The sequence below is a fragment of the Pseudorca crassidens genome, chromosome 7, assembly GCF_039906515.1.
Source record: "Pseudorca crassidens isolate mPseCra1 chromosome 7, mPseCra1.hap1, whole genome shotgun sequence".
NCBI classification, from domain to species: domain Eukaryota; kingdom Metazoa; phylum Chordata; class Mammalia; order Artiodactyla; family Delphinidae; genus Pseudorca; species Pseudorca crassidens.
This window is the reverse complement of record NC_090302.1, coordinates 113,797,059-113,824,763: the sequence shown is the minus strand read 5'-3', so window position 1 is coordinate 113,824,763 and position 27,705 is coordinate 113,797,059. Positions and strand designations below refer to the sequence as shown.

The 27,705-nt window shown below is 49.7% G+C and overlaps 1 protein-coding gene and 1 long non-coding RNA gene across 7 annotated transcripts in view; one reads left to right on the top strand and one right to left on the bottom strand.

The window, feature by feature from the left end:
* The window catches only part of SH3RF1 (SH3 domain containing ring finger 1), a 152,644-nt gene that overhangs the window by 39,751 nt on the left and 85,188 nt on the right, over positions 1-27,705 (bottom strand). For all 6 annotated transcript variants that reach the window (XM_067745397.1, XM_067745402.1, XM_067745400.1 and 3 more), the window contains 2 exons: positions 13,882-14,157; positions 12,973-13,068 (listed from right to left, as the gene is read on the bottom strand). In XM_067745397.1, the coding sequence (XP_067601498.1) occupies positions 12,973-13,068; positions 13,882-14,157 (372 nt within the window). The remainder of the gene's footprint in view (positions 1-12,972; positions 13,069-13,881; positions 14,158-27,705) is intronic.
* LOC137228240 (uncharacterized) lies at positions 15,115-25,976 on the top strand. The gene is made up of 3 exons (XR_010945220.1): positions 15,115-15,776; positions 18,636-18,780; positions 25,337-25,976. It is a non-coding gene; the product is annotated as an uncharacterized lncRNA (long non-coding RNA).

The window sequence follows — 27,705 nt, the reverse complement described above, 5'->3', positions numbered from 1 at the left end:
GCCCTTCCTGCGAACAGAGCAGGCTGGTCGCATGGTACCCGCTGCATCCCCCTCTTGTGCACCCTGCCCGAACAACCATATCTGCAAGGCAGACTCCCAAAAGGGAAGCTGTCAGGTCCAAGTGTAGCCTAAAGCATATTTGGAAGGATAGTGCCTAATTGCACTCCAAAAATGTGTTGTTTTCATCATCTCTGAGAGCGAATAAAAGTCCCTGTTCCCCACATTGTTCACAGTGTTAGGTGTTACCATTTTAAAAAATCTCTACCAGTTACAGTATTAGGTGTTCTCAATCATTTAAAAAAATCTCTATCAGTTACAGTATTAGGTGTTACCTCTATCAGTTACGGTATTACACGTTATCAATCATTTTTTAAAATCTCTAGGTGTTATCAACCATTTTTAAAGAACTCTATCAGTTGAAGAGGCAATTTGTATTTTCTTTTAATTTGTATTTCTCTATTAATGAGATTAAGCATCTTTTTTCTTTTCCTAGGATTTCCTTATTCCCACACTTTATCCATTTTTCGACTGAGTTGTATTTTTCTTATAGATTTATAAGTGCTCTCTACAAAGTACAAAAATCATTCTTTAATATACTATGTATGCATGTATGTGTATGAATGTGTATATATCTCCATTAAGTTAGAAACATTGTTCCAATTTGTTTTTTCACTTGATATGTTTGTCATATATACATTTTTCTTGGATGGGCAAATTTATTCACCTTTTCCATTATGGCATCTCAAGCTAACATCATGCTTTAAAAATCTTTTTTCTACAATCATTTTTAAAAATAAAATCATTTTTCTCCTAGTATATTTATGGTTCCTCCCTTTGTCCGTGTCTTTGAACCACGAGGATGTGTAAAGACTGAAGCAGAGACAGTGCGTTCTTTCTTCCAGGGGCCCAGCAGCTTGTAGAGCGCCCATCCCCTCCTGCCAGCTCTGAAAAGCCACCTTCACAAGCCGGGGCAAAGGGAGAACCCTCTGCTGCACTGCCAGGCCCAGTGCCCAGTCCCCAGGGACGATGCTACTGGGTGGAAATTCAAGCCACTACCCCTTCAAAGCAGAAATGAGTGTCTGCCTCACGTCACAGTCCTCTGCAAACTGTTTTTACACAACAGCAACGGGGAATTTGCTTTTCCGTCCCTGCAATTTGGGTAACAAGGCTTTTGTTTTGGGATGATCTAAATACAAAAGCAAGCTTAGTCTTCATTCATAAAAGGAGACTTCCCCACAGCAGAGGAATAAACGGAGAGACTGAAGGGCGTAGTCAGAAGTCTCTCTAATGGATCTGGAAGCCTCCCCCAGGTAGCAGCTCCATTTAGGCGTCTGTAGAGATGTGCTGAACGAACAAAGACACAAAGACGCGCTGGCCTCTCAGAACCATTGAGGGAAGGGAGTACTGCCTCAGGACCAGCACTGTCCCACCAAAGTAGAAAAAGAGCCACAAGTGTGATGTGAAATTTTCCAGTAGCCACATTTTAAAACATAAAAAGCAGCAGGTAAAATTAATAACGTATCTTACTGAACATACGGAAGATGTCATCCCTTCGGCATGTAATCAGTACAAAGTTACGGAGACAGGTACGCCCTCTGTTTGGTATGAGTTTTGCCATCCGCTGGGCACTGGCCTCCCGCCTGCATCCCAGCTGGGACAAGGCACAGCGAGAGTGTCCCCGGAGGCGCATCAGCAGCTCACTGCGCGCGGGTGGGTGGGGTGGGGTGGGGCCCGTCTCCTGAGTTCATCTCTCCTGAGTTCATCGAGCGCAAAGAACGTGCGGAACGGGAAGGACACCGACGTGCGCCTCCATGCCGCGTCTCTGCAGCGTCCTGGGCCCGAACAGCTGGCCAGGAACACGGCACTGCCAGCCCCACGCTCGGAGGAGCTGCTTCGCTGACCAGTCCCTTACCTTCCCCTCCGGTGGCCCCGGTGACTGGAAAATAAATACGCTAGCATGTTCTTTTCCGGGTTTCTGACTATGAAATGTAAGGGATGAAGGGAGGGAGCACGTCATCGAAACCCTGAAAGAAGTTTCCTTCAGGGGAGCTGAGGAAAGGACCATCGAGCCTGGAGGTGAAAGGCCCAGGCGGTCTCAGGCCCCCATCCTAGCCGGCTGAGGAACAGTGGGGCCATTCGAATGCCCTGGCTTCAGGTTGACACACCAGGACGGGAACCTCTGTCCTGTGCGCCAGGGGGCGCGGGGACAGGCCTGTCACCTGCGATGCGCCACACGAATGTGGTTTACTCTCACCATCACTCGAGGCCCAGCCTGCCCTTCACTTGCCCCGTCGCCTGGGGGGATGCGGGTGCGTGCCTCCTGTTTCTCAGACGTCACATGAGGCTGGCCTTTGCGATCTAGAAAGTCTTATGCCCATACAAGGGACAAATGCCTTTTCTCAACACCAGACAGAAAGACCCCCTTCACAGTAGGCAGAGGCCGAGACCTTGGGTCCACGGTGACCGGAGTTAAAGCTTGGGGACACCTTCCCTCACCCCTACTTTCTCTGAGCGACTGTTATAAGCGGGGCGCAGTGCCGGGCGGGGAGAGAGAAACATCCCCTCGACTCGGGAGAGAAGAGGTCCAGGGAAGCGGCACCTGGGTTTCTAGCAGTAATCGGGGGCTGTGCCATCATGTGTCTGCAGAGCTGGGGCAGGAGAGGTCAGGGGACGCCGGCAGCAATGGTGGACGCTTCAGCGACCTAGGGAGGGTCTCTCTCTCTCTCTCCTCTCCCCCCCCCTTCTCCTCTCTCTCCCTCTCTCTCCTCTCTCTCTCTCTCTCCCTCTCCCCCTCTCTTCCCATCTCTCTCTCTCTCCCTCTCGCTCCCTCTCCCTCTCTCTCTCTTTCGCTCTCTCTCTTCCACCTCTTCCCATCTCTCTCCCTCTCCCTCTCTCTTCTCTCTTTCGCTCTCTCTCTCCCCCTCTTCCCATCTCTCTCTCTGCTCTCTCTCTCTCTCCCTCCCTCTCTCTCTCTCCCTCTCTCCTTCGCTCTCTCTCCCCCCTCTTCCCATCTCTCTCTCTCTTCTCTCTCCCCCTCTCTTCCCATCTCTCTCTCTCTTCTCTCTCCCCCTCTCTTCCCATCTCTCTCTCTCTCTGCTCTCTCTCCCTCTCTCTCTCCCTCCCTCTCTCTCTCTCTCTCTCCCTCTCTTCCTCTCTCCTTCGCTCTCTCTCCCCCTCTCTTCCCATCTCTCTCTCTCCCTCTCTCTCTTCTCTCTTCCGCTCTCTCTCCCCCCTCTCTCCCCCTCTCTTCCCATCTCTCTCTCTCCCTCTCTCTCTCTCCCCCTCTCTCCTTCGCTCTCTCTCTCCCCCTCTCTCTTCCCATCTCTCTCTCTCTCTCTCTCTGCAGCTGCTGCCGGTGTCAGCTGATTCTTTTTTAAAGGAAAGCTAGACATTTAAGCCTATGTAAAATCTCCTGATTTTCCATCTGAACAACGAATTAAAACGAAAGCACCCTGCAAGCCAAGCGTGGAAGTCCTAAAGGCCATGCCAGCCGTGGGCTCTGACAGGGCAGGAAGCGTGAAGAACATGCAGGGCCAGGAGGGGGCGACGGCGCCCAGGACCGCCGGCTAGGAGGAGACCAGGGGGGCGGGGCCGGCCGGGGGCGGGGGCGGGGCGGGGGCCGGGGGCTTTTGCAGGGAAAGGAAGAAGCAAGCATCACGGCTGGGGTCCCCATCGCGGGAGGGTAAAGCACGACAGCAGCTGGCCGGCAGCCCGGAGGGCGATGACCGCAGGGACAGCCAGTGACCCTGGGGATTCTGGCAGGAGAGGAGGAGGGAAGTGGCACCGTCACTGAGGGGCGTGCAGACAGCGTACAGCCCGAAGACGGCGAGAGGCTGACCCTCCTCCAACAGGAAGGGGAGCCTGGGCGAGCAAACACTGGAAATGGAAACCAGCAAAGGTGCGCGGATGCAGCCCTGTCTGGGGGAGCAGGTGCGGAGGGGCAGCCCTGACCCCAGGACGACAGAGACGCCAACAGTGACCACGCAGGGAGGGCGGGGGGAGCTGGACCCCGAAGGTCAAGGCTGAAGGGCAGGCCCACCATTACCTCGGCAGCGACAGATCAATCGCGGTACCCAGGAGAGCGCCCAATGGATGACTTAAAACCTGGGCCAGCTCACTGCCCTGTGCTCCTGGATCTGACAAGACACCAGGTTTGGGGTGTGTTTCTCTCTCACCAAACACACACAGTAAACAAGAAACGTCTGGTAACCTAAAGGATACCATCAACAACACATTCCGTCTTCAAGGACCTCGTGAGTAGATGCAGGAAGAAATATACACACATCCATCTCAGGAGGTTAAGAATATGGAACTGCCATTAAATTCTAAGCAAGCATTTGTTGATGTGACAGGACACACGGACAGAAATCCCACGTTGATACGTAATCAGTTAATAAACCGGTGAACGATATTTCGCCCCCCTCCCCTGGAACCCAAAGTGTTGGGGGCAGCGGGTGGGAAATAGAGAGACCGCCAGGAAGGAGTTGGCACAGAAGAGGCCATGCGGCGACCCCGCACAGAGGTTTGGGACCTTCCTCCCCCTTCCCGCCTGCAGAGATGCCTGCTCACACACCCGAGAGGCCTGGGGGACAGGCCACTCCACTGTCACCAGGGCAGCTGCTCCACACCACCTCCCGACACCCTTCCTGAAACACGTCTACTTCACTACAGGGAAGCTTCTTCCCAGGAGCTTCATCAAGGTGCCACAGATGCACACAAATATGCAGGACACTCATTCTGTCTCTTCCAGGACACAAGACAACCCTCGCTTAATTAAACGGCACCTACTTCACTGCTTTTATTTGGGGGGGGGGGCTGCATTGGGTCTTCGTTGCTGTGCGCGGGCTTTCTCTAGTTGCAGCGAGCGGGGGTTACTCTTCATTCTGGTGCGCGGGCTTCTCATTACGGTGACTTCTCTCTGTTGTGGAGCACGGGCTCTAGGCGCACGGGCTTCAGTAGTTGTGACAGGCGGGCTCAGCAGTTATGGCTCATGGGCTTAGTTGCTCCACGGCATGTGGGATCTTCCCGGACCAGGGATCGAACCCCTGTCCCCTACATTGGCGGGCAGATTCTCAACCACTGCGCCACCAGGGAAGTCCCTACTTCACTTCTTTAAAAAACCTTAGTTACTGCCAAATTTAGGGTGTATAAGCAATGTGATAAAAATTTCAAATAATAAAATTTAAGACCTTAAAATACTGTGGTTTTAATGAATGTGTGATTTTTTTCTTAAAAAAGGCAACCTCAGTTCTTTGAAATTGTTGAATGGTTCATCATTTCTGAAAATTAACCTTCTGCGTGTTCAAACCTGAAAAGTTGTCACTAGTCTTGATGAAAAATCAAAATGAACTAAACACTTCTTAAGCGAAGCTTGGTAATAACAGTGATTCTGTGCCAACCTTAGGAAGACTAGCCATCATCACATATCCTCAGAGGCAACTGCAGGGCAGGGGTCTAGGGCAGACACAGGCTGTCTGAGAAAGACCACAATTCACCTCTCAATTACTGGCTGGGTGTCCCTAAACAAGACACTTGTTTAAAAAATGGAAAAATAATTAACTAAATTACAGTTTAGCTCCTAAAACGTTTATTATGCAGTCACAAAAACTGATGGTTAGTAGCACTATAATGGTGTAGAGAAAGGCAAAATCATATGTGTGGTCTCATTAAATAAAGCACAGGGAGAAAGAATGGAAGGATATTTACCAAAATGATATGTGATGGGCCTAAGGGTTCTTTCTTTCCTTTCCAACTCTTCTGGAATGTGATTATACCATAGACATAAAATCATTAAAAATGTTTTTTTATCTACGAAGTGGCTCCCAGGAAAACACTGAATCCTATACACACGTAACTACACTCTTGGCACGCGCCAGGCTTTAAGAACGGACAAGCTGCAAACGATGGAAGTTTGACACAAGGAGAGGGCTGCTCTGTTTTGTTTCTGCAAAGGAGGATCAGGGAAGAATGGCTTCATGAGAAATGATAGTTTTCATCAGGACCCTGAAGAAAGGGTGAGCTTTCCACAGACACATGAACCAAGAAACATTCCCGATGAGCTGTAAAGGTATGGAAAATTCCCAGGTATGGAATTTTCCAGGAACAATCATCAGACCAATTTAGTGAGGGCCCAGGGGAATACGGCCAGGCTAAAGAATTTGAGGACTCCTAGGGGAAAGCGCTGCGGACATTAGACACCAACTAGTCATTACCCTTGGCCTCTGCTCCAGGCTCCACGGGACGCCTGCAGGTTTATGTTCTATGAAACTACCCAGAGTGCTGGAAACTGCCTGCTCGTGAAGCGAGAAGTCGATAAACATTAACCCATCTTTGGAATCTCAGCTCCCAGAGTGTGTTCCTGATGGAAAACAAAAGGAAACTCTTAAATTGTAAAGAGGCTGCTGCATAACAGATGGGGTGCAAACTGCCCTAAATAAATCCTTTCCTAATCTACAGGGCTCCTTTTCCGATTGGGTCTGGCCAGGTTGCCTCGAGCTGTCCGCAGCCAGCAGGGGTTTTTCCTCGAGTCCAGAGACCTGCCTCTGCCCTGAGAAATTCGGAATCCAGAGATCCTCTCCCCTTCCGTCATTGTGGCAAAACAAAATGCAACTATTACTTGCACCAAGCTGACAGCTCTCAGAGGATACGAGCGCAGCGCAGGACAGAGCCCATGGGGCTGAAAGCCCTACTCAAAGCAGGGCCGGTGTAGACGTGGAGGTGAACGAATGTATTACACTGGGCACGGGGTAAGTCTCCGTCACCGGTTCCTCAACAGCAACTCGATTTCATTTATAGACATTAGTTTACCTCCCTCACCAGTTCCTCAACAGCAGCTCTAGATTTCATTTATAGAAATTAATTTACCTCAAAAATGGAGGGAGAAAGTTAGTGCGGCAAGCAACTGCCTTCCTGACTTGCCAACAATGTCTCTAAATGTATTTTATAAAAATTACTTCACTTCAGAATTGAAGGGGTATTTGGAAGCCAAGCAATATCATAATTCTCTTTCCAACTGGCCCCCAATTTTCCTCCATTTCTCGTTTAAAAAGAAAAGATTTCAGTGAATTGAACATTTCACTTTTGCATTTAAAAGGAAAAGAATACATCCCAAAATACGAATGACAGAATATCTTTTTACATTGTTCAACCCGCTCTCTCTGATTAAGAGATCAAAGACGACGATTTTGATCCTCGGTTCTCATTACTCTCCAGAGCAGGGGTCCCCAACTGGCTGAATGTTAGGAAGCAGGCTGCACGGCAGAAGGTGAGCAGCGGGCCAGCAAGCGAAGCTCCATCTGTATTTACAGCCGCTCCCCATTGCTCCCGTCACCGCCTGAGCTCCGCCTCCTGTCAGATCAGCGGTGGCATTAGATTCTCACAGGACCCTGAACCCTACTGTGAACCGTGCATGCGGGGGACGTAGGTTGCGCGCTCCTTATGAGAATCTAATGCCTGGTGATCTGAGGTGGAGCTGAGGCGGAGACGCTAGTGCGGGGGAGCGGCTGCAGATACAGATTATCCTTAGCAGAGAGGTCTGACGGCACAGAGACCGTCATAAATCAACTGCTTGCAGACTCATCAAAACCCTATCAGTGAGTGGCAAGTGAAAACAAGCTCAGGACTCCCAATGATTCTTCATTATGGTGAGTTGCATAATTATTTCATCATATATTACAATGTAATAATAATAGAAATAAAGTGCACAATCAATGTAACTCGCTTGAACCATCCCCAAACAATTCCCACCCCACCGCCAGTCCATGGAAAAATTGTCTTCCACGAAACCAGTCCCTGGTGCCGAAAAGGTTAGGGACCGCTGTTCTGGCACAAAGACTCTAAGAAGTAAAGTGAACAATGCTCTTCTTAGCTCCTTCAAGGGGCACCTTGACAACTTCAAACCCGATACCTAAACCTGCACCTGTAATTCCCTGAAACACAGATGACATCTCCCAAGTCCCCATGTCCACAGAAAAGGAAGCTATCATCCCCCTGAAGGCCGCTGGTGCTCCGGGAGACGCACACACGTGACTTTCCACAGTTAAAGTTGATGACACCGTTCTGTTCCCTGGGCACAGAAATATCTCCCAAGATTTGTCTGATTCTGAAAGTTGAAAACAGCAAACCTCTTTACACTTTAAATATGTGCAGTTTATTATATGTCACTGATAACTCCATAAAGTTATTTTAAAAGAATGAGTATCCTTAACAATTAGGCCACCCTACGTCTGCTCAAAGTGAGCCAAAGGAATAGTGTCAAGCAGGTGAAAATTCATGTCAGCACGTATCGAGGAGATCATCCGTAGAGGCTCCGGGATCTAATCCACAGAGTATGGCCACCGTCTGGAAAATTCTAAACTAGGCATAACCAAAGATTCACCCAGCTTCATTAGAAAACAATCTCCCTAAAGTCACCGGAGAGACCTTGTGCTTTGAGGATGGTGGGGTCCGGATGTATCACCAAGACGAACCGATGAGAAAATACATGGCTGGGTAGCGAATGCTGGGCGTTCTGGCTGAAAAATGTCAAAGCTGGCCACCTCTGAAACCAGTTCATTCCTGATGTCGGCTCAAAAGGTCCTTGGGTTGCTCACTCACTCATTCAACCCATGTTTACTGAGGGTCAACCAGGGGGAGGTGACACGCGGGGACCTCGGGAGAGCGGGTGAACCAGACAAGATGCTGACCCTGGGAGCTCACGTTCCATGCAGGGCGGACACTGGGAGACAGTAGCATCCACAGATGAGACAACTACAGGTGACAAGATGCGGTGGAGTGATTACGATGACAGCGGTGGTGACGGCCACAGTCCCCCCTACACACCTCTCACTAGCTGCAGGCAGCGCACAGCACCGCTGGACGACCTCACCCTGAGGGCTCTACTATTTCACACATGAGGAGACCAGTCACGCCACAATCACCGGTCCAGCCAAGACTGGAATCCAGGCCGTCTGGGCTCCAAGCCCAAGGTTTTCCAGGATCACAGCACCTGGTGGGTGAGGCAAAGCAGGTGGAAGAGGAAGGACCTCTTTAGACGAGGTGGTGAGGGCAGGTGTGCCCACAGAGGTGACATCGGGGCAGCGATCTAACCCGGATGCAGCCCTTCCTTCCTGCAGTTAACTACAGAGCCAGACAGCTGCCTACCAGGCCACGCCCACCTCACGCCACCTGCACGCGAGGAGTGCTCACTTTCACATTCTATCTGCAGCAGAGTTGCTAACCAATTTTTTTTGTTGAAAAAACTGGGTGATAGTTTATATGAATGACTAAGAATCAAAATATTGTACGACACATTTAATAAAAATGTATAGCTCATAAGCCTACAATACACAACAATGTTTGAAATTCATCCAAAATGCCATATTCAGCACTTACTTCATTCAAACTTTGGGCTTGCTAGGAATTACGTCATCTTTGTCCAAATGACCAGGAAATGTGAATGAGTCAGCTCTGAATTAATGAGGGTGTTAAAATCGTTCGGTTTTGGAGAAGCCCGATATTTCTGAACAAAACAAAGAGCAAGCTACTGATTCCTTTTTAAAAGCGCACTCACTCCTCGACAAATACACCCTTTTACACATATCCTGACACGCTGTCTCCAAGAGGCCCCTGGGTTTCCCCAAGAAACATCTACCTTCCCTACAGAACAGAACCCACAGCCTCGGGGCTCTGATGGGAGAGTGTCCAGGGGAGCGTGATGGTGATCAAGGCAGGAGACCCCTCACCTTTACAGAGACCCGAGGGGCAGAATTCAAGGACGTTCACGTGGCCGTTCTCTCCCTAGTCACCCCCAGCCAGACTCTCCTTCTCTGCTCAAACTCTGAAGAATCTGGTACTTTAATCGGAGGTCATTTGTCGGCAGGTCACCGTTTTCTCACTTCCCGTGATACAGGTGGGGAGCCCGGTGCACAGTCCTGGTGCTGGAGGGGAAGGCGGAAGGGAGGTGGGGAGCAGGGATGGGAAGGGCACAGCACCCCACCATTGCCTCTCATGCCCTGGGTCCCCCGACTCGGCTCTCTGCTCAGCCACCGCTGACACTCAGCTCCCAACTCGACCCCAGAGGTCCTGCTCCAGGCCTGCATCCCACCCCCTAGCCCATCCTGCTCAGAGTTTCTGCCCCAGGCAAGTTCCACGGGCATCTCCACGAACCAGCCACCCAGCAGGAGTCGGGGTTCCAGCTTCCGCTGTGACAAGCCCAGATGCCACTCTGCAGACTCAGTTCTGAACTCACTTCCTCACAAGACGTGGCGCTGAGATTCTCTTATAGGACCACTGCTGTCCTCTGGGTCACGGTCCGATCTGAGCGCCAAACCATGGTGCACAGGACACAGCAGGGCCAGGCCCTCTGAGACACACCATCACACACAACCTTCTCACACCTTGGGGGGTAACAGTCTGGGGGAGCAGCACCATGAAAAAAGCAAAAGCGGGGCTTCCCTGGTGGCACAGTGGTTGAGAGTCCGCCTGCCGATGCAGGGGACTCGGGTTCGTGCCCCGGTCCGGGAGGATCCCACGTGCCGCGGAGCGGCTGGACCTGTGAGCCATGGCCGCTGAGCCTGTGCATCCGGAGCCTGTGCTCCGCAACGGGAGAGGCCACAGCAGTGAGAGGCCCGCGTATCGCAAAAAAAAAAAGCAAAAGCACCTAACACTGGTGGAAACCTAAATGTTTATCTACAAGGTATAAGAAAATAACTTGCAAGTGAATTTTTGTAACACAGTCTGTTTTTACAGTGAGGTATGGTCTGGACCCTAAAAGGGTTTACAGAGCAAGAGAAAGACATTATTCAGGAAAAAGCCCCAGTTTTTGATTCCCATGGTTAGCTGGCTTCGCTCCATGTGAGGCTGCCCTGTAAGACAGTCTACGCTTTACATGAATGGCTGAATTTCGGTAGGTTGCTACTGAAATCTGCCACCCCTTCTTCCCCTAAAGGCTGAATCCCCATGCTAATCCCCAGGTGCCAGAAACTTCCATCCTATGGCCTTACATCAAAGGGAAGCTCACGGTCTCCCCGGGAGAGATGATTCGTTCACCTCGTCTCAACTGGCAAAACTGTGGTTCAAATGAGGAAAATACTCTTGTGAAAGAAAAGAGGCAGAAGAATGAAAGTATTTTCCACTTGGGCAGAAGTTTATCTTTCCAACCGAAGTCAGAGTAAATAATCCTCATGACTCAAGTGACTCTCGGTGACTCTGGGTTTGCTGTGGGTGGATCTCTTATGCCTCTCACGCAACTCTACACCTGCCCAGTAACAAAAGCACAGCAATCCTCTTCCACGCCTCACACGCCAAGGGCTAGCAAGTAGTATTGCTAATACCCAGCAAACGAAGACAGGCTCTCACGACTAAGCTTGAGGTACCCACACTCCTCACTGTAACGATTCAGATGCTTGGGAACGCGTGTAACTTTTTGTGACCGCAGTTAGAATACGTAAATAACGTGCAGGAAGGATTACCTGAGAGCTAAGAATTTTTTTTCTACTGTTTACTTTCAAAGGAGGAAAAAATATTTTAATAAACAGGAACACCTGAAGGATACGGATAAACTTCAAGGCTTTTACATGGTCTGAATTACCTTTCCACAGATTCATGGTAGTCCAGGGGAGTTCTACTAGGAAAACGCTGGCCATCTCACAGTCTGTGGGGAGACTGAAGGCTGGCTACGATGACACAGTTTGTCATTTTTGTCCTCAGAACCACGCCAAAATAAATGCCTCAGATGAAAAGACGGGAACACAAGTGGTGTGGGTTTTCTTTTTTTACATCTTAAGATCCATGCTTTGATATCTTAAACAAGAGAATTACTTTCAATTTCCCGATCTGTGCTGTCTCTTACTTTCTGGCCTGTGCACCTGCTGGTTGTGCGGCTCGGGTGTCCTTTCTGCCATAACAATGCACCTTTTCCATGCACATTTACCCAGGACACAGACATCACTAAGAAATCGCTTCTTCCCAGAAGCCTTCTGTGATCTCAGCTAACCTTGTATGGTTGTTTGGGCTGGTCTTTCGTTCTTTGAAAATCCCTTCAAATTTTGTTTTTGACATGAAAGTCTCATGACTAAAGGACATGAAAGTTTATGATAGGTATAACTGATTCACTTTGTTATAAAGCAGAAACTAACACACCATTGTAAAGCAATTATACTCCAATAAAGATGTAAAAAAAAAAGAAAGTTTATGATATATGATGTAATAAGGCAGAATGTAACTTCCTAGTTCATTCTTCATTTGTGTTATTCTTTAAAATAATACATGTTACTTTACACATATTCCTAAAAAGCCTTCGCTGAAGACTTCGCTGAATCGGTTGGGTCATGGCTTTCCGAGTAAAGCTGGTTAAAGGGGGCAGCGTGGCTAGTTATTGTTGGGATGGGGTGAAGGCGGTTCATTGCTTATTTAACGTTTTCTGGAGGCTACCGTGCAAATCACTGTCGCAGTTCTGAGACGTGGGGCACGTGGAAGAACGCGTCAACAGACAGAAACACGCATCTCTCACCTTAGTCGGGACCTTCGCCAGCCTCTGACCACACAGCTGCCGACAGAAAAGAGTGGCTGCAGACAGCACAGGGGCCGGCAGGGAGCCCAAGGTCCCACTCAACAGACACACCGATGCCCTTAGCAGGGGACAAAGTGCAGAGTTCAAACGTTTCCCAGTCTCCTGGTCCTCAGGAATTGTAGGGCAGGGTAGAGGAATTCCATCCCAGGATTTAGAACAGCTGCATTCCTGGGGCTTTGTGCTATGAGGGCTTTTTTTTTTTATTAATCGATTAGGTTTTCGTCTTTCTTTTTCTCCCCCTAGTTTTATTGAGACATAATGGACATGTAACACTGTATCAGTTCAAGGTGTGCAACAATGATGCGATGCAGGTACATAGTGAGAAGTGATCCTGAGGATTTCTGAATACTCAAATTGCACACTGAAGACTGATTTGCTAAGCAGAACACGAACACAACTGACGTTTCTACAGACGGACTTACCTCAACGTACGAAATTGGAAATATTCCTATTTTGTCTGCCAGCATGCCTTCAGCCCAGTTTTCGTCCACTCTGCGGATCACAGTCAGAACATCATCCTGAAGAAACAAGGAACGTTACTCTACCTCATCCCAGGAAGCTCGCCACCTAATTTTCTTTTCAGTATGGGACTCAAGTCGTAAGAGTACATGAGTAAAAGTTCCATGACGTGTCTTCAGGATGTGAATGGAAGAAGCTGATGAACTGAATGGTAATTAGCAGTCAGCTTGGCCTCCCCCATCAGAACAGACAGCTGTAAACTACCAGCCCCTCCACCGAGGGGCTGACGGCTGAATTTGTTTAGACCCACAAATTGCAACCTCAAATCCCATCCAGGCCCCCTGAACCCCTGGTCCAGATTAATTTTCAGGCTCTTTTCACTTTTTCTCTGATAATACACCAAATACCCATTTAAGTGTACACCCTACGGTTTTTCTTTACCAAAAAAAACACAACATTCTGCTCAAAATCCCAAAGCATTTTATCAATTCAGTAGATAGTCTTGTGTGCTTTGCAGCAAAGAAATTTTCATATAAAATAAGGAAGCAATGACGTTTCACTTTGTTATCCATAATTCAGGGAATTAAAATCCCCGAATGGCGCACACACACCCCGAAACGTAGCTCAGAATTACATTTAGGCCCTAAATACGAAAATGATACCACACAGCACATCAACCAAAATTATCTTTCACAGAGAACAGTCTGTGCACAAAATTACTGTCTTTGTGACTCTGAGAAGCCTGCTTCCAGATATTTTTAGAAGCACAGTGAGATAGTTCACATGAAACTATCATATGTTTTTGCACAAGGAAACAGAAGCCACAGTCTATGCAGTCAGGTACAGAGAAGGCGACGCTGTTCTCACTTTACCTTTGCAAACGGAAGGCAATCTTTGTCGGCTTCCTTGTCTTTAACTTCAAAGTCATAAAGTGCTTTGCACTGAGGCGGGGGCTGAGGTAACGGTTTGATGATCTGCACGAAGTTGGTGGGGAAAAAGCCATGGACCCCGTTGACCTCCCCGTGGTACCAATTTTCATCCACTTGTCGCCGCAAAATGATGATGTCACCTTTGCTGAATTTAAGGTCCCCGGGCTCTTTGCCTTCGTAGTTGTATAATGCTTTGGCACATGGTAACTGAGGTATTCCCTAAAGGAAAGAGAAGAGTTTTAATGAAAGAACGGTCCCCACATGTCTGAAAATCCAACTGTATTATCATGGTTGTTAAGTCAAGGTCAACTCCACACTTTGCCCTACAAAGAAAACCTCACATTAAAAAGCTGTATACTGGGCTTCCCCGGTGGCGCAGTGGTTGAGAGTCCACCTGCCGATGCAGGGGACACGGGTTCGTGCCCCGGTCCGGGAAGATCCCACATGCCGTGGAGCAGCCGGGCCCGTGAGCCGTGGCCGCTGAGCCTGCGCGTCCGCAGCCTGTGCTCCGCAGCGGGAGAGGCCACAACAGTGAGAGGCCCGCGTACCGGAAAAAAAAACAAAAACTGTATACGTACGTGTCACCAAGAGCAAACAAAACAAACAGGAGACCGTCCCCGGCCCCTGAGCTGGCATTCTGTTCCTAAGGCTAATTTAGTGAGGCTTTTGCCTTATTTGGGGTTTTTAGTACATGGAAGTGCTGCTGTGTCTGGCTTCCTGGCGTAAAACTCAAAAACTCATAAAAAACTTAATTTCCGCTATTAACTACTTTACTCAGCAGGATAAATGATAAGCACCAAAAAAAAAAGAAGGGGAGGAAAAACTCAGAACAATTCATTCATTTACTAACTGCTCTTAAGCTTGACAGATAAACATCAGAGTTTGGCTTTTGGGGAAAACTTTTCCCACGGCATTCACTGTGGGCAGCAGCTCCTTCTCCTTCGTGGACTCAGGGATGAGCTGGGGCCAACTCTGTGCCGGGGTCTGGAACGGCCGTGAGGAGGTGAGGCACCGCTCCCGGCCGCTCAGAGGTCATAACCCGTGATCATGCACACATAGCCTTTACAACCTACATATGACCACTCCCCCTTTGCTCTTTCCTGCCTAGAGAGTACCGTCAGGCTGAGATGCTAACAGACGGGGTTTTGGATGTGACCACACTGCATTATGGTTTTAAGTGACGGCTTTAACACGTGCGTGTGCCCCCAGGCAATCTAATCACCAAATGGACTGGATATGATACTCCCTCTCCGGTGGCACTGGAGGTGCCCTTCCTGAGCATTAGGTGTCACTTTAAGATGACTTCTGGCCTCTCCGGGTCACGGCTGCCTACCCCTGATTCAGAGGATAAACGGCACGTCAAACAGCCAAAGTAATTCACTGAAGGAGATTCCTGAGCTCCTGCTTTTTCCATACTTACTCATTTATTCATCATCCGGAAAACATTTATCAAGCTTTCCCTTCTTCCCAGGTGGTGTGCGAGTGCTGAGGACTGAAAGAGGGACAGGCACAGCCGTTCCCCTTAAGGGACAAGGCTCTAGAAGTCGTTAGGCCAGAGGGCAGGGACTGAGTGACCCGGGGACGCAGGGACCGAGCTGTGACAGCAGCAGAGGGCAGAGGTCTTGGGGTGGAGTGGGTGGGAAATTGAAACACTTCCTGGAGGAAGGGACACACGAGCCACATCTTCAAGGAGACAAGAGGAGCCAGCAGGAAAGCCGGAAAAGAAGAAAGAAAGAGAAACGCAGGGGCGCTGGGGGCAGCACCCCCAAAGGCAAGGAGCACGCGGGGCAGAGGGACCGGCTTGACGGAGAACGCAATGCTCAGGAGGGAGCAGGCATGTGAGTGCACACAGGTGGGCAGGCAGCTTACAGGGGCCCCAAGTGACAGGCTGAAGTGTCTCAACTGCTGTGTCCTTCAGGCAGCGCCAGGCGGGAAGAACCCTGCCAGGAGGGCGAGTCCAGCCGGGGGGTGGGGGGGGGGGGGGTGGGGGGGGGAGAGAATGGGCAGGGGGCGGGCAGGCAGGGGGACGGCGATAGTTTTTTTTTAAAGCTATTTTAAAGTCTCTCCCTGCCCCCGCCCCCTCCAAAGAAGTGGATCAAACCCTGATGGCAACAGAACTTCCTAACATAGTTTTGCATAATTAGTTTAGCTTCCAGTCAGAGATTCAGCGTCTGGCCCAGCTTTGCTTGGTGAGGTATTCTTGCTTGGCGTCAGAGGAAGAGCCGGCTGCTGCTGTCGACTGCCGCGGGCGGGGGGCCTGGCCAGCCTCGCCCGTGGCCTGCTGGGTTTGCTTAACAGGAGCTGCTCCGGAGGACACCGGAGCCCAGCCTTCCAGAAGTCCTTGGACCCTGCAAAGGCCCTCTGACCTTCGGACCCTGCTTCTAACGACACGACCCCCGTCACCCAGGCCTGACCGAACCCCATCGACTACTCCAATGCGCCCTTCGGTTTCCGCTGATGCCGCCCGATCCTTGCTTTGGCTTTTTTTTTTTCTTTCTTTCTTTTTTTTTTTTGCGATACGCGGGCCTCTCACTGTTGTGGCCTCTCCCATTGCGGAGCACAGGCTTCGGACGCGCAGGCTCAGCGGCCACGGCTCACGGGCCCAGCCGCTCCGCGGCACGTGGGATCTTCCCGGACCGGGGCACGAACCCGTGTTCCCTGCGTCGGCAGGCGGACTCTCAACCACTGCGCCACCAGGGAAGCCCCGCCCAGTCCTTTGAACCGGGGTTGCAGTCTTGCCGTGCTGGCTTCAGGGAAGGGTCGTAGGTCCCGTCCCCTCTCACAGAAAGGCCTCGCCACGTCCTCTACTTTACCGTGTGTTTCTGGAAGTCTGGTAGTCACAGTTCAACAATACTTCCTAAGACACACTGGAGGAAATGACAGTAAATAAACAAGCAGTAAACAGCGCTCTGAGCGACACGGCCGGAGGAGCGAACTGGCGCTCGGAACACAGCCCTGGCGACATGACTGGTAGCCCTGCGGCCGGGATCCCAGCCCAGCTGCTCACCTGCTGTGTGATCCTGAGCAGGTGAGCCTCTCCGGGCCTAATTTCACCTTCAGGGTGCCATGAGGATCAAGAGAAGCAAAGCGTGTAAACCACTGCAAGCGGCCGGTGGGCAGACGTGCCATCACTGCCACCGCCCAGCAGGAAGGGCGGGTCAGCAGGGACCCAGGGCACCTGAAGACACGTGCGTCTCTGCAGCCGTATACGCCTCCTTTTGCACGAATTCACACAGCACTGGCATTTCCAGAGCACACTCACTGTGCAGCAACCCAAAGCCTGCTCCTCCTAGGGAGGCGTCGGGACTTCACGGGGGGCGTTTCTGAAGCGCACGTTTGTTTTCATCTTCTGGGTGAACAGAAGAAATTACAGACGCACCGACACGCCCTGTCTAGTAGGGGGTGGCGTTCTGTGACAGGCTGTATCTCATCCTGGCAGGGCCAGTGCAGGGAGCTGGAAGGCTGTGTGAATTAACTGAAGATCCTATTACTGGCTCGGTGACGGAGAGCTCTGTGCACCATTAGGGCCTGTCCTCTCGGTTTTCTCCCCACCTCGATTAGTTCTGTTTGGCCAGCCAAACGCAGCACCGAGACCCAGATCCGGCATTCAGGACCGCTTGGACTGCTCCCTGGGGAGACCTGTCAGCTCCCCAGTGACCCACAGGACGGCTCTTTTCTCATGTGCTGGTGTGGGAGGGAAGGAATGTATTTCTCCGTAGATCATTTCCACGCACCGGCGGCCTGATGGACTTACTAACATTCCCATCAAAGCAATTCTACTAAGTGTTCCTAAAATCATCCAACATTCTTAACACATGAGCAGCAAGAATAAAACTTCAGGCAACAGTGATGTGCGTTACGGTCAGCCCGGTTACATCCCTGACTGCCACCGGAAACGCACCAACTCACACTGATTTGTGAATCGGTTTCTCCCAGTGACCGGGAGCCACAGAGAAGCAATCCCGAGGTCAAGGGCCACCTAACCCACCAGCGGACACCCGGGCACCCGGCCCTGTCCTTCTCTGCTGTGCTTTTCCAATTAAATTCCAAGAGGCTGAAAATCCAATTGTGTCAGACTTCCCCAAAGAAGGCTTCCTGTATGAAATAAAACGAACCCCACCCTGATTTCAAATCCAGTGAAGTGCACTGATCTTTTAAAAGACTGATCGCCACACAGATTGTGGAAGGTGAAGGAGAAACGGTTAAGCGACTGAAGAGCAATAAAGACTGCATATTCCTCACGCAGCGTCTGAAGGATGAAGCCAAAACCACCGCCTGAGAGAGCCCAGGCCTGGGCTCGCAGGGGAACGTGCCTGGAACCTCAGAGCCCCTCGGTCACTGCCCTGCAAAGGCCTGGGAGTCGTGGCCTCGCCCGGCCCCTGACCTCCTGGCCCTCGGCAGCCTTTCCAAGCTGCTGCCCGGCCAAGGCCGCAGTATCTGCAGAGCTCACGTTTCACTTGGCTACACATGAAAGGGAGGCTCAGAAGCCAAGAGGCTGCAGAGAGCTCGGCACTGCGGCCAACCTCGCCCTGCAGCTGCCGCTCAGGCCTCGGCAAAGAGCTGGGCAGTTTAGGCAATTTGAGGTGTGATAACGTTTCGGTAAACAGTGACTATTTCGCTCGTGTACAGAAGAGTACTATGCCAGTGCGCCCGTTTCTACTTTTCCAATGATTTTTGCTTCCCCATTACATACACAGGTATTTTACAGGGCATTAAAATCCTCATGAGACCGGCACGCAAATACTTCTGATTCACTGCTTTCCACTCCGTTTCCGTACCATCGACTGTATTCCAACATCTCTGGCAGAGCGCTGCTTGATGATCTAGCTGAGATCCTAAGAGGTAAATAAAACACTCACTGCCAATTGATTTTACAGACGCTAAATGCCAGTGCCCAGATACACATGCAAGACAGCCTCTCTAAATTCAAATTCCTTCATGCGTTTCGTACTGCTCCATTAAGTAAAAAAAGATTCAAAGACCTACGAAAAAGAACATCTAGAAGATATGCTTGTCACCGGAAAGCCATAAAATGTGTGTAATTTAATAGTTTAGCTGTATTTCAATTGGCATAGCCTCTGGCTGGTTGCAACTTGACTTTCACAAACTTTCCAGAAAGAACTGAGGCCCAAAGAAATAACCAGATAGGAAGCACTAAGCACTGCACACAGAGTAACAGGTAGCAAAATGGTTTAGGAAAAGACTGTTTAAATGTTCCTTGTACACAAAATACATGTTGGCTTTTCCCTACCCCCCACAAAGTGAAGTATCTCTCTGGACATAACAGCATTTCTTTAAAATACTGATTCTTTAATAGTGAATAAGTCTTAAGTGCTGTTCTTAGAATCTCTGGGTTGGATTACCACTCAAATACGACTTGATCAGAACTTGAAATGTTTCCACTTCAATATAACAAACATCCAAGATGAATATTACGAGGTATTTTTCCAAGGCAACAGCAGAAGGGGCTGTGAATGCCATAATCCCACGAAAGCCCATCATTTTACTTGCTCTTTCCTTTAATATTTCTATGTGGACAGCACTCTGCCGGGGCATTTTGATCTGATCACTTTCTTAAGCCTCCACCTCCATTTGCCACATAACATTTTCTCATCAGACTGACTTCAACCGTATCTACCAGCGCTTGGAGGACAGCCGCTGCGTATAGACAGAAATGAAGAAAACCATGTTTTTTTCACTCGCGTTTATTCTTTGTTTGTCCTTATTCTGCTGGGCCAGTGTCCCCTTCCCTGCCTCCAACCGTCTCCTCTGCCCAGACCTGGCCCCTCCACCCACCATGGAACAGGGCTGCCCAGGCTAGCCTGCCTGCTTCTGTGGCACGCGGCCGCCCCTCCTCCTACCACCCTCCCCCTTCCTCTTCCTCACACCCCTCCCGCGTTCCCACACTCCTCTCCTCCCAGAGCATCTCCTGAGCAAGCAAGCAGCTGGGGACACTTTCCAGCCTTGTTTTAGTGGCATTAACGTTGTAGGGAAGGGTCGGGGAGAGAGAGAGAGAGAGAGACGGAAAAAAAAAAAATAAACTAAAGGTAAAAAGAGAGGAGATGAAGCAGCAGCTTTCTCACCAATTTCCCTGGACTGCACTCTCGCTGCTACAGACTCGAATGATGATACATAACTGGCGACTTAACCAGTACTTAACTAAATGTAGAGACATAACAAAGTTAGTTCGAGTCAAGTAATTATGTTCAAACATCCGGGGAGAAAGTGAAGAGAAGAGTTCTCCAAACTTAAGAAGAACTGATATGAGACTCTGCTAACTGTTTCTCCAGGAATCATAATACTGAGGATCAATAAATACATCTGTGTGGGGTGCAGTCAGGCCCACCCCCCCGTCCCCTCTCCTACTTGTCCAGGAGAGCCCTGTCCAGAGCACAGTGTCATAGGCAGTGCTATAGGGAAGACGGAGGCCAAAGGGAAAGACCTGTATTTAGGGGATTAAAAACCCTAAGAGGGCTTCCCTGGTGGCGCAGTGGTTTAGAGTCTGCCTGCCGATGCAGGGGACACGGCTTGGTGTCCTGGTCTGGGAGGATCCCACATGCTGTGGAGCGGCTGGGCCCGTGGGCCATGGCCACTGAGCCTGCGCGTCCGGAGCCTGTGCTACGCAACGGGAGAGGCCGCAGCAGTGAGAGGCCTGTGTACTGCAAAAAAAAATAAAAATAAAGAATAAATAAATAAAAATTAAAACCCTAAGAATTAGAGAGGGGACAAGAGAACCAAAGGGCCACAACAGCAGCAGCGGGAGCAGTTCTGGAAGCGTGGGCCTGGCCACACCGCCTGTGTCTCTGGAATCTGAAGATGATCCCGGTTACCCTCTTCAATCAGATTAACATGCTACACCATGACTTTCACGGACCTCCTTTTGGATGCTTTCACGTCATATTTTCCACCCTCAGCAAGCGAAGCAGTCTGCTTTCATCACCTCCGGCCTCGAACGTGCCACGCCTCCTGGCTACTGTCTGCCTGTCTGCGTCCCCCCAAAGGTGACGGTGTAGAGGCGATGGGGTAGAGGTCATGGTGTAGAGGTGGGTGCTTAGGTCAAGAGGGTGGAACCCTCGAGAGTGGGATCAGTGCCCTAATGAAAGAGGCCCAGAGAAATCCCTCATCCCTTTTGCCCTGTGAGGACACAGTGAGAGGTACCAGCTGTGGACCCAGGAGGGGGCCTCCACCAGACACCTGATCCTGGACTTCCCAGCCGCTGGAACAGCGAGAAATCATTTCTGTTGTTTACAAGCTGCCCGGTCTGTGGTATTTTATGAGAGCGGCCCGAACGGACTGAGACAGCCCTCCACCGAAGGCCACAGGGCAGCCCCCCTCAACCCCACCTTCCTACCCGGAGGGCCCCCAGCCCCTGGACACGTGCTTAGTTGACAAGGAGGTCGGGTTTCTCCCACTTACAGTTTTCTGTCTGGGACGGATGCCTCTGTTGTTTGGAATCAGATGTAAATAAGACCAAGTTCAGGGTGCAGGTCAACAGGACAGACCGTTTCCCAGACGCAGAAGCCACGCCTGCTTTAGGACCAGAGCGGGTGCGGCCTCCGTGGGGAGGACACCCCCCGCCCCTCGTCTGGAGAAGGGGCTGCTCATCCCGCGCCTGGGCACACGGTTCTCACATCCACCCATCACTCGGCTCACAGCCTGGTCCCCACAAGAGCGCAACACCTGTGCACCTGAGCTGCATGGCCATCTCTCATCATGAGCACCCGCCTCAGTGCCTGCGATGACATCCCTGCTGGACGAATACATGAACAAATGAACGTCATCGCTAGCGGGCTGAGTGCTGCAGTGTGGATGGCAAAGTGGGAAAAACCACAGCCAAAGGGAAAGCCGCTTAATAAGGCGATTCTACAGTGGGTCAGGCTCACCAGCTGTGAACACACGGACCACACGCCTCCACGCGTGCGTCGTGTTGCTTGGGGACAGCTACCCACCCTTGTGGACTGTTCTTAGCACCTCCTCTGGGGCACAGTGCGAGGTAGATACAGGGGAACAGCAGGAGGAAGGAGGCTTGTCACTCCCCGTCCCCTGGGGCTGCCGGGGAGCCTGGCACACCGAGGTGCACGCGGAGAACCTGGAGAAGCGTGAGCCGCTACCACTCACTGGTGTCCACTTCAGCGTGTGCTAGAAACATAGCTAAAAACGCGATATGCCCTGGAAGAGGGCAGCTGAGGGCTTTGGACTGAGTGAATTGCTGGCATTTGAAAAACGTGAAGCAAAGTCTGCAGCACACCACAGCAAACAAGTATCTTCCTTACAGACTCTTTTGGTGGTTATAAGCAAACAGTCACACAGCTGATATACAGCTTCTTTTTCTTGGGTGGCCTTTAAACCGGGAGTGTACAACTGACAGACAAACCATTAAAGAAAACAAATCTTATGGATGTTTCCAAGGGCAGAGAGCTCTTGAGAATACAGTCACTGAACTAAAATGCAGGAAATTCATGTCGCTCATTGCTCTGAATATTAGTTTCTCTGTTTCATCACATTTAATAATTATGATAATATTTTGCAGAGAGCAGGAAAATTTACTGGGAAAATTTGCTGCAGTAACTTGAGCTGCCATCTTGAGGATTCATGGCAGGATGAGGGACACTTCCCGGTAAAAAGTCAACTTTCTATCTATTTGGAAGACAGCTAGATTCCTGGCAAGGCCCGTGCCCCAGCCCTGCCTGAACCTCCCACCTGCCACTGGAGTCGTGGGGAAGAACGGTCCTGCATGATGGGCTCTGCAGAGCCCCCATCCAACCCTCACAGAAACCCAGGGAGGTAGGGAGAGCCAGAAACATGGCAGGGCGGGGGTAGGAGCAGGTTTTCATACTAAACGGGAAGGTCAGGTGAGACCTCTAGTTCAACTGCCTGGTTTAGATGTTTGTGTCCAATGTTTTCATTGATGCAGTGGAGAGAGATGCTCACATAATTTAAACATGACATCAAATGTGAAAGACAGTTCATAGTTTCAGAACTGAAACAACACTGGAATAGAGCCACGCATATATGGACAATTAGACAAAAGTGTCAAGGCAATTCAACTGGGGAAAAGCAAGTCTTTTCAACAATGGATCTGGAACACTTAGCAGCCCGTGGAGGAAAAAGGCATCTTGACCCCTACCTCACATCACATACAAAAAATAACTTGAGATGGATCCCAGAATCAAATGTAAAATCTAAAACTGTATCAGTTTTCTAGGAGAACACACAGGACACTACCTTAGTGATGAGGCAGACCTCCCTCACCTCCCCCCACAAATCTTAACCAACCATAAAACTTTATAAATTGAACTTCATCAAAACCGAAAAATTCTGTTCATCAAAAAAGACAATTCAGAAAATAAAAATGCATGCTACATATAGGGGGAAATATTTATAATACATATACATGACAAAGGACCTCAATTCGGAAATATAAAGAGCTGCAAATAAACAACAACCAACAAACCCAATTGAAAAACAGGCAAAAGATTTGAGCAGACACGTCGAAAAGGAAGTAGACAGGCACTCAACATCCTTAGTCATCTGGGAAATATAAAATAAAACTAGAAGGAGATCGTATTTCACACCCATCAGAGCGATTAAAATGAAAAAGACTGACAACAGAAAATGCTGTCAATATCACAGAATGAACAACTCACACAGGTTGAGTCTAAAATGGTACAACCACTCCGGAAAACTGCTCGACCGCTTCTTATAAAGTTACAAACGCACCTACTCACAACCCAACAATTCCAGTGCTGGGTGTTAATGCAAGAAATGAAGACATGTCCACATACAGAGCCACACAGAAATGCTCCCTGCGGAACTATTCACAACACCCCAAACCGAAAACCCAAACGTCCATCTGCGGGAGATGGGCACTGGACTCCTCAGCTATTTAAAGTAGATAAATAAAGAACAACGTACTGATGTGTACACGTGGGAAATCAGAATAAACATGTATCAGAATAAACATATACAAATTACATCTACATGACTTCCACAACAGGTAAAGCTCATGTACTGGAAATAAATCCTCACAGGGCATGAGGAAATCCCTGAGATTACAGATGTATTCTATATAACTTGACAGGGATGCTGGTTATCCAGGCGTGGACATGTGTTACAACTCAGTAATTCCACACTTAAGGGTTTCCACACTGTAATTCACATAATGTAAATTTTACCTCAATATTAAAATGTTTAAAAAATAACCAGTGGCGGCACTGAGGGAAGACCTTAGAGATGACCACACATGCCAGATACGTGGCGATGTACGCACGTGGAGGAAAAACCACACTAGCGTCACAGTGAGTGACAAGCCACCCCGGCCATCAAGAGAATGGCAAAACTGGGAAAACAAGAAACCCGGTTCAGAAACGGAGATCGGGGCCCAGCGGGAAGGAAACCCACCACCGAGGCACGGAAGTAAGTGTCCACTGTCATCTGATCCCACACCAGCACTGGGGGCCTCTCACCAGACGGCTAGGAACCCATCAACTAGGGATCCAGCCTGAATCCCACAAACAAAAGGAACACACAACTGCAGGGTTCTCGGTGGGGAGAGACAGATACAGATGATTTTGCCTACATCTCAACTATTCTTCTTTTTTTTTCCTATAAATTTACTTATTTTATTCATTTATTTGTGGCTGCGTTGGGTCTTCGTTGCTGTGCGTGGGCTTTCTCTCGTTGCGGCGAGCGGGGGCTACTCTTCGTTGCAGTGCGCGGGCTTCTCATTACGGCGGCTTCTCTTGTTGTGGAGCACAGGCTCTAGGTGCGTGGGCTCAGTAGTGGCTCACGGGCTCTAGAGCGCAGGCTCAGTAGTTGTGACAACAGGGCTCAGTAGTTGTGGCTCACGGGCTCTAGAGCAGAGGCTCAGTAGTTGTGACACATGGGCTTAGTTGCAACGCGGCATGTGGGATCTTCCCGGACCAGGGATCGAACCTGTGTCCCCTGCATTGGCAGGAGGATTCTTAACCACTGCGCCAGCAGGGAAGTTCCTCAACTATTCTCTATACATAATATTTGAAAATACTATGACAGACGAGCTGCAGAAGCTGAGATGTATCCATGGGGCAGTCGGTCTTCCAATACAACGGAAAAGTCTCACGCAGGGAGAGTAAGTCAGCTCCATATTCACTGAAGAAAACACACAGGCTAACACAGATGCATGCATTATTTAAGTGGGATGAAAGAGTGTCCTGACAGCGAGGGCCGTTAAATATTGCAATGGGTTATGACACCTCTGTCACTGGAGACTCTGAAAACTCCGACCTTCTCACGAGGTGGGTTCTGCCCAAAGGCAACGGAAGAGATGATGACTTAGGATCTCTATGACTTCTGAGCCACCAGGTCATTCGAAAGGCTGCTTTTATTCCTGAAGTTTCTGTCTCTGTTTGTTTTTTAGGGGCGGAATCTCCGGGATGAGGAGGGAGATGAGCTGCAGGAGGGTGACACCGAGGACACATGTGGAAAGAAGACATCTGGGAATGTGAAGGAGCTGCAGGACCCAAGTGCAGGGGCCTCAACGCCCCAGGGTTCAGGTCACAGGAAAGCAGAGGCGGCTCGGCCGTGGGCCGCAACACGTAACCTGCGTGTCTCCGTCGCTGCTCTCCAAAGGACCGCTCTGATGGCCGATGCAGCGTAAAGACGGCTGTAATCACAGAGCACGGACACCCTCTCACTAGGAAATCATCTATTATCAGGACAGAGGGCTGACCCTGCGAACCCAGAGAGTGCAGTCAAGGTCTTTAAACAGCAAACACACAGACCCTACCTAGGCGCATACGCTTCGGGATTCTGGCTTTCAAAGAGCATTAAAAGTACAACCTTACAGCCCTTTCCGCTAAGCTCTTTCACCTTTGACTAAGTCTGTTGTAAAAAGATGCTTGAAAAATACTTGAGGATGTTCTGTGAGTAAAATGAGTGTTACTGAAAAACAGTAACTGCCTTTATTCCCTACTTTCTCCAAATACCTGACTATGTAAGAGGAAAAGAAATATCCAAAACAAGCAATTTTACTGACGCTCCCTCAAAAAAAGAAGAAACCCCCCCCCCCCAGTAATCCAATTCAAGTATATTGAATTGAGCGGACGCTCAACCACTGCGCCACCAGGGAAGCCCTAGACTTATTCTTTATAATAAGATATTCCTTATAGTTCCCAGGCCTAAAACTAGAACAACAAAGGGACATCACGATGGGCCACGCTCACGGGCAGTGGAAGGAAGGATATTCCCAGCAGCGGCTCCTGGTCAGCAGCAAGGACGCAGGTGAGGGCTCAGGTGGAGGCTGCCCGCTCGTCAGCATCCCGCCCTGAATGCGCTCTGGGCCCCTCGCAGCACTATTCTTCAACAAGACACGCCTCCTTTTCCATCCAAACATCTACTCCAAGCCCACAAAAAAGAACACTGGTCATTTTTCCAACCCTTCACAGTGGTGTGAGCCAGGTACACTGGAAAGGACAACAAGCCACGTCTAAGTACAGCGCGCGTCTCTCGTTTAGTTATTATGAGACAAGGGATGTCAGCCGTCCTCTGTCACCCTGCACCGGCCACCTGGTGGACACAGGTGTTCTCATAAGGCGCATCTGCTCACCTCTTTGTCCTCCCATTTCACATTCTTTTGGAAAACGGATCTTTTATTAAAGATTTCCTCAGCCTGTACGCTACAGATCTTTATAAACACCTACTTGGACCAAGGAGACATTTTTCATCCTCTAATTAAATAAGGAGATATAAACAAAACAAAAGACAGCATTTGCAAGGACAGAAACAGAGTCATAAAATCAAGCACTGAAAGATCTCCACACTGATCTTAACGAACGATAAATCTGTAAATGCAAGGAAAGTTTATGAAATAAACATGAAAGAACATTCATAATCCACTGTATATGTCCATATCACGAAGAGGATTACTCCAATATAAGCTATTTTACATGCTAACAATTTTATAATGAGGCACATTTTAACTGTGTTAACTGTGTAATCTACTATTTAAAAAATATTCAAATGTTTTAAAATAACTCTGTATTTTCAAGTTGCTTACATACATGGAGACCGGCTTCCACGGAGGTAAGGGGTGGGAAGACAGAGGAAAAACCCTAAACATATAGTTCACTGATACAGTTCCCTGCGTGACTGAATAGAAGGCATTCCGTGTGTCCGTATGGGCTGAACACACATCCAGACACTCACTAAGCTGATACGTAAAGGTGCTAAAGCCTTGGTTCTCACAGACGGGGTCCCTGAGAGTTAAACAAATTTCAGGAACACTGAGCCTGACCCCTGTTCTGAGACACAGAATCACAGGGTGCTGGGGCTGGAAGGAACCCGCAAGATTATTTAGCCCAACTCCGGCACGTCAGGACGAAAAAGGTGACACTTATCTCAACATCACGCAGCTGATCAGTGCCAGAGCCAGGACCCTAAAACCCAAGAAGATGTGATTTTATGGGGCCAAAGACACTTGGCAAGTGTGATGCAGTTAAGAGCCTTCAGACGGGGTGCTTAATCCTGGACTGAGCGGGCTGAATGTAATCACAGGGTAATTAGAATCAGAAGCACCCCGGCTGCGATGGGAGTCAGAGGCAGCTGTGCTCAGGGTGAGCCCTGACGCTGCGGACGCCGATGGACAGGCTGCCCCGTCGCGAGCTGGGAAGGTGGAGGAGGGTCCCGGTCCGGGCCCACGTGGCCTCCAGACGGTGGAAGCGGCAGGAAACTCTCTGGGAGCATCCGGAGAGCGCTCAGCCTTGCCGCCGCTGCAGTGTCGGCCCAGGG